General features: G+C 41.4%; 1 protein-coding gene across 1 annotated transcript; it reads left to right on the top strand.

Annotated features, from left to right (window-relative positions):
• Positions 1–640: 640 nt before the first annotated feature.
• LOC107835951 (voltage-dependent T-type calcium channel subunit alpha-1I-like) lies at positions 641–4,265 on the top strand. Its single transcript, XM_016670323.1, has 2 exons — positions 641–888; positions 1,906–4,265. The coding sequence occupies exons 1-2, from the start codon at positions 790–792 to the stop codon at positions 2,545–2,547; spliced, it is 741 nt and encodes a 246-aa protein (XP_016525809.1). The 5' UTR covers positions 641–789; the 3' UTR covers positions 2,548–4,265.
• Positions 4,266–7,334: the final 3,069 nt, after the last annotated feature.

Below are 7,334 nucleotides of genomic sequence, written 5' to 3'. Positions count from 1 at the left end.
AGGTTTTCTGTCTCATGTACCATACTATCACAAAATAATGATCATTTGAACACATATGTAAAAAAGAACATATTTATTTTCTTATAGCTCCATAGTGCAGCTTTAAGAAAAATGGCAAAAATGAGAACAAATCAGATTGTTAGAAATGAGGCAGATAAGAATCTGAAACCTCCTGATTTCTCCTTGACTCAACATGAGGTTAAATGCTGAATTTACAAAAATGATGACTCATCTGATGACACTTATAGGCAGTGTGGTATGATGTATACACGCGCTAAAATGCTGATCAGGAAATTCGGCTCAGTGCTCAAGTTGTGTGAAAATAGCTCTTTTTAAAGCCTCCTGTAAACGGCCCATCTGCAGAAACTTTATGCGGCGTGCATTGATGGTACGGGGCCACAACTTGACGTGCCACATGGAGTAATGCTAGCCATCTGTTTGGAGATGTTTTTGTTCCCGCATGCCCTGCAGTGCTCAGGAAACTCATGTAGATTATCTCTCATTGCAACGTGTCGCCTTCAATCTCTTTTTGCGTTTTTTTTTTTTTTGTTGTTGTTTTTTTTGCCTTTTTGCGCTTTAGACCCTTCGCCGCGTCCAGAATAAAGATGGTCCGATTCATTTTGATGTATTTATAGAAGCCGATCTCTACTGAAACGTCGCCTTCCTTCCGCAGAAGGCAATGAAAACACATGCAGCGGGGCTGCCGATGCGGCTTCACCCGTGTTTCAGCTGCCAGCAGACTTCTTCCACCCAGCCGCCGCAGCGCAGTCAGACGCTCACGGGGACGGCATGAGGCCGAGGGACATGGACCCGTCCCGGCTGGCGTCCCCCGCCTCCTGGGCCTCTCTACGCTCCCCCGGAGCCAACAGCAGGCCTCTGAGCTCTCAGGTGAAAACACAACGCTGTTCTCTTTTAAACAAGGAAAACCCATCTAGTTATGTTTTCCATGTGTCTCGTCTTGATGCTTTAATGTCCTTGAATCCAAGGATCTTCAGTCCCAGATGTTTTGGACTTCCACTAATATAAATCTGTTGGTTTTTGCCTTTAAATCCACCCTTGCCTGAGTGTAGTGAGAGTTTTCAATCTGGCCTTTCATTCAGACAATAACTGTGTTTGTTTAGATTTTTTTCTGCAGCTGAACATTTCTTATCACTGTTTAATGAGAATCTACTCCACACTGAAACCAACACACTGCCTTTTGTTGGCTTCTGCATGAAACAACCCAGAATTTAAAAAAAAGGAGCTTTTTTTAGTTCTTGCTCTTTTTGTAACCATGGAAACAGATTTTTATTTTTTTTTTCTTCCCATCTTCTCGTGTACCTGCTCGGTTTGTTTAGCTCATGCCTGGCTGGCTCTGTGATCCTCAGCTGCTACAGTAATGCTCTGGGGCGCTCGGCTAATTAGCCTAGCCAGCCCAGAGCCTGATACTGACGCTGCACGCCGTTTCCCCCCCTGCTCTGGTTCCTTACTGTCTCCCATGTTGCCTTTTTCTCCCTCCCTGCTGCTCTTTCTCTTCATGTGTCCCTTATGAGCCTTATTAGTCTTGGATTCACTCATGTCAGTTTAACTTTGGTTCAAAATACATATATGAGAGATAGATAGAAAGGTAGATGGATAGAGATTTTTATTCTTTGAGTGTACTTTCATTATTAAGCCATTATTATTGTAGTTGTTGAAAACAGCCAAAATGACAATATCATCGTTTACAGCAATCATTTCTGGAACAACAGGCATTCTGTTGTATAAAACTCTTCATTTTTCTCTTTTGCAGTATTCAGATTATCATAACTTTGGGTTTTCAGTCGCTGCACAATTATCAACAGAAAAAGAAAATAGAAAAATATCACTGTGTGTAATGAAATGCATTAACTGTTCAAAAACTCAGCAATGATTCTCTTTGTGCAGCATCCATCGCACAGCGACTCGTCCTTGGCCCCAGGCAGTTCAGATGGCAGCCTGCAGGCCGCGCCGGATGAAGGGCTCGGCTTTGGCGTGTGCCCACCTCGACATCTGGATATCCCCGTGCCCGTCCTCCGCCCGGTCCCCGCCGTTGCGTTGCGCCATAAAGAACAGCCCGCAGCGGACCGGGGGCAGCCACCGCTGAGCGGACAGAGCTCTGCCACTCGGAGGAAACAGAGGAGCCACAGCAGCGGCAGTGGTGGAAGCAGGGGCCCAAGCTGCCCCCAGAAGGACTGCGTGGACCCTTCAGATGAGGAGGTGGGGACGGGGACGGGAAGAGACGGCTGCCACCAGGCCCTCTGCAGCGAACAGTTGTCGGAAACGCTCAACAGTCTGTCCCTCACGTCGCTGCTCGCCCCGGGCCCTCTGGCGCCCACAGCGATGAAGAAATGCAACAGCACGGGATCGATAGACCGCTCGAACCTGTCCGCCCGAGGGAAAGACGGCCGACACACATGCGCCGTAGATCCCCACGGATTCTTGTCCAGTCCTTGGATCGATGGGAGGGCACAAGCGCCCCTGGATGACAGTAATGCGGCGAAGAGCAGCGCTTGGCACGTCAACACATGCGCCAGGAAAAAAAGATGAAACGCACGTTGGTCTTCTGTCGCCGAACAGTTAAATCCTCTGCGTTTCTGGTGTTTGAACGTAGCAGGAGACTTCTCAACGCGTGTCCTTTGTTCAGTGCTCCGTCGTACTCTGTTGGGATCAGTCCTTTCCTTAAAAGATGCCTAATTCTTTCCTTTTTGCACAGGAGATGGTTACTTTTTGACAGGTTTTAGCAGTAATTACAAGTCAATTCACTTTTTTTTTTCTTTTATGGCATAGCCATGATTTGGCTTCAAACTTTACCAGTCTTGGGGGGTTTTATGGAAGAAGCATTTAGAGAGTACAGGCCTGAAGTTTGCAGTGATTACTATGATGACATTAAATTACAGGAGATGGGGCTCGATTGACCCCGTGTGCCCACAGCCTTTGTGCAAAAACAAAACAGTCTTACGTGACTGCAGACGACCTCCAGAGCTCCTCTTTGAGGAAACACTGAACTTTGTACAGCTACTCTTTAGGGATTTTTTAATACCCATGGATAACAGTAGCATCCCCCTTTTTTTCCAATCTCTGGTGAATTTCGTAGATTCAGACAGACTGTGTATTTTTATTTTTTAGATTATTATTATTGTTATTTGTTCATTTGTTAATTTTGAAGACGCACCCACCGGCCTCCATTTGTGGGAACCAGACAGAGGACAGAAATGTAACGGAGTCTCTGACTGATGGAGGGACTCTTGTTGAAAAGAATCCATGAATGCTGCTAAGAATTAAAGTGAGGAGTAGGAGGAAGCATTGTTCACTTTAACAGAGGGAACCATTTTTACTTTTCAAGTGCATATGAAGGGCTATAATGTACTGAGGGCAAACCTGGGCTAAATACTATGGTTATTATTCAGTTTTATTAGAAAATATTATCAAGGCACCTGCATTGACCTGAAAGACCTCATGACTTTAGACATGGAAAATGTAGGCAATAGTGTTTCCATACTAAACCTCCAAAATATATTTGAAAAGAGTAAGTAACCGTAGAGGTGAGATGATCACTTTTATATCAGAATAATGAACACTTTCTCAGTTGCTGCAAGAAGACAACAGGTCCTTGTTAGCTGTTGGGGACGTCTTAGGACAGGCTTAAAGGGATCTGGTTTAAGCCGGTCTGACCAGCTTAGCTAAAGCACAGCCTTCATTAACACCTTTTTCTTTGTTTTTGGGGATTTTTTGAGTGTTTTTTCTTGTGAGTCTTAATTGGCAGGGTGCCATCTTTCCTACTTTTGCAGTTCAGTTTGTTTTGTGCGTCGCTTTGGACACATTGTTGGTACCCGACCAACTGTCGGGTACCAACAATGAGGAATTTTCATCCCCACATTGGTAAGAAGGGAGTCCAGATAATTTTTAATTTTTGTAAACATTTATTCGTAGTCTACTACAAAGAAAAGAAGTTATGTGATTTCAACTGAGAACAAATTGCCATAGAGGCAAACTGATCCAAAGTTTTTCTGTTTGTTTTTAGCAGGGCTAATATCTAGCTTGTTGGCTCGGAAACACTATTGATTATTTGAGTTGCAAAGACACACATCTAACAAAAACGAGTGCTGGAAAGGTCATCCTAAAGTTATACTACTGATCCAATCCAAACAGAATATAAAGAGACCTCTGTTATGATACTTCAACTTGCGGTATGTAACTTTGACAAAAATGTCACCGTGTCGTCACATTATGGTATGAGGCAGATGATATGTCTCTCATAAAAAAAATCGAGCTGTCAATCACTCTCGTCCACACGCCGCTCATACACTTTCTCTTGCTTTCTACTACACTACAGCTGGTTCACCACAACATGAATGCTAAAGCTAGTTAGCAAGGCCTGCGATGACCATGTTTTCAGTTTTCTGAATAGAAAGGTAACTTGTTTCTCCTCCATTAGCACATTTAACAGCACTAAGACCCTCCCCTTCACTCTGATTGGTTGTTATTGACCGGGAGCGGTACATTTGTTCAGGTAACAGCAGTTCAGGGATGAGGAGGAGGAGCTCCATTTTGTCACAGATTATGTGTCTCGTACCATACTGTGACAACATGGTGACAGTGTTAACAAATATTTAAAAAAAACAGAACACACGTTTTTTAAAAGGATCCAGACTGCAGCTTCTTTACGCAATCGACCACATAGATTTCCTATAAAATCTATGTGGTCGAGTCAGTTTTTTTGTTTTTTTTTTAATTGAGCCCAAAAGTTATTTGACCCAGGTCTGCTTGAGTGTAGCACGTCTTTAGAAAACAGCATAGTGAGCAATGTTGGTTAAATTGATGTTTTATGTTTATATCTGAGCACTTGTGTTGACTAAAAGTGATTACGAACCGTTTAGTACATGTCACAGTCCATAAATATCCAACCAGATAGACCTCAGGTGGACAAATTCACACAAAAAAAATCATACATATGTCATACAAACAAACACCTTCATACCAAGATGTTGATGTCAACACTATGCAGGATTTCTTTGTGCTTGTTTCAGACAAGAGAGAGGAAACCTGGGTGTTTATGATCACTGCTTCGTCTTCATCCCCGTCGTTAAGCTAACCCAATTGCATTACCTCCCTTCTGCGAGGAAGTCGGCGTATTAAATGACTACCCCACCTCGATTTGAGATATGCAATATATGCTGCGATGTGATGATGTACAGCTAGATGTTTGAGACTCATAGAGACGGGCAATATAAAGAGAGGAGATTGTAATTTATGAATTTATGTATTGGAATAAAATGTCACCATCATTCAAAAAGGTCACCAAAAGGAAGATTGTGTATTCATGTATTCTGAACTGTGTGTTGCCTTTCGCTGCCATCTCAACCCAATTTTAGTTTAACAAAATGCATGTTTTTTTTTCCTCTTTCTTTTTCTTTTAGTTTTCTTAAATGTCAAACTTGTGTCATAAAAAATGGAATAGCTTTTCAACCGTGTTTGACTCTTGATGTTCTTTCGTAATGTTGTAGTAAAGTCAGTATAAATCTTTATTTATACAGCACCTTTCAAGATAAACTTATTGGTGTGGGTTTCCTCATGTGGGGTGTAAGGATGTATCAGTCCTGTCTGCTCTGAACTGGATATTCAGTGGAAGATCTACTGGGAGCAAATGCAGATGGATTAGCAGTAGAATCACATAGAAATAAAAAATGACTATTTAGCAGCAACATTTAGTACAGACTGCGACTGGTCCAGGAACGTTTTGCTCAGATGTGTGTAGAGTCCATTGCAATAACACAGATGAGACAAAAAGTCTTGAAGAAAAGATTCTATTTTAGGAGAAAAATCAATGGAGCTCAATTTGGCATCATTTCTCAAATCATACAATTTATGCTATGAATTTCAAAGCATAAAACCTAAGTCAAAGGTCATCTCAAGGTTTCCAACAGTAGATTTAGCAAACAAATTAAAATAAAGTTTTTTTTCTCTACTTACTTGAAGAAATCTGCCAGCTTTTAGTTGAAAGCTTGACATTTTACTAAAATGTGCTGTTTTTGAAACCTCATTAGGGAGACGAGGAATATACAACTGGATATCAGCTGCGTAACAGACATATCCTTAAAAGAGATGACAGCAGAGCCAAAACAACAATGGTTCCATTATAGACCCATCATCTAATTGTGATTCTGCTGGAATGCTTTAAATAAAAACCTGAGACCTGGAAAGCACTAAAACAGCTGTGATGCTGCTCCACAACAAAGACTAAAGGTTAAGTCTGTCCTTAAAGGAGCTGGAGCAGACCGGAGAGTCACAGCTGATCAGGGAGATCGGTAAAGATACTCAACTAACTCCAACTCATAGCAGGTAAAGGGGTGATAAAAACAAACATTTACACAAACCTAATAAAAAACAATAAATGGTACAAATATTTACATGCATGTAAATCATTAGAACTAAACTGATCTAAGGTCATTCAAAGAATAAATGTAACTAAATACAATTCCTCAGAGTATTACTCTTCTTAATTGTAATTAATTAATTAAGCTCCAGGAGCTTTCCGGCAGCACCTGGAGCTGACGAGTCCCACCCTGAAAAGGTAAGAACTTCAACAATTTGTCAAAAATGACAAAACTTAATTTCAGACCTTTCATAATGGGTCTGAAATTAACATTTTTGATGCAAAAAATGGCTCATCTTTCAAAATAATAAAATACATACCCCTATACATAAATATATAACCCTACTCCTCCCTCCACTCCTCTCCCAAAAAAATCCAAAAGCAGAAAATGTGGAAAATATCGCCTACATGTCTTCTTAACGTAGGTTTTAAATTTTTGTCCAAACGGATTGCCTTGTTTAGAAAATGTTCTCCCATCGGTCATATCAGGTGAACAGACCCGATATGACCTATCGAAGGAAGACGTTGGAGACTTGTGCTTGTAGCGACCACGAGCCGAACCACGTTCTGCTGATGCTGCTAGAATATGAACAAGAAAACTGCTCTTCACATAAAATGTATGTAAAAAAAAAAAAAAAAATTAAGGTATAAATTGTTAAGCACATGAAGAAAAAAGTGAAGCATCCAAAGAAGCTCGTAAAGCTGTCAAAATGATTGTAGAGATGCCAATATTGATCAGTGTATTACTGGCAGGCAGTTTCCCTTTCTTCTTTCATTCTTCAAATCATTGCTGCGGATGTAGAACAGGCAAAACCTTAGAGCTAATTTTTGTAAAAATGTTCCCTGCTATATTTCCATTCACGTGGAAAGCAAACTTTTCCCAGATTCACACACACACACACACACACACACAAACACACACACACACACACGCACACACACACACACACACACACACACA

This window comes from Poecilia formosa, unplaced genomic scaffold, assembly GCF_000485575.1.
Source record: "Poecilia formosa unplaced genomic scaffold, Poecilia_formosa-5.1.2 Scaffold32, whole genome shotgun sequence".
Lineage (NCBI taxonomy): Eukaryota > Metazoa > Chordata > Actinopteri > Cyprinodontiformes > Poeciliidae > Poecilia > Poecilia formosa.
The sequence above is the reverse complement of the archived record's forward strand: the minus strand, read 5'-3'. Positions and strand labels throughout refer to the sequence as shown.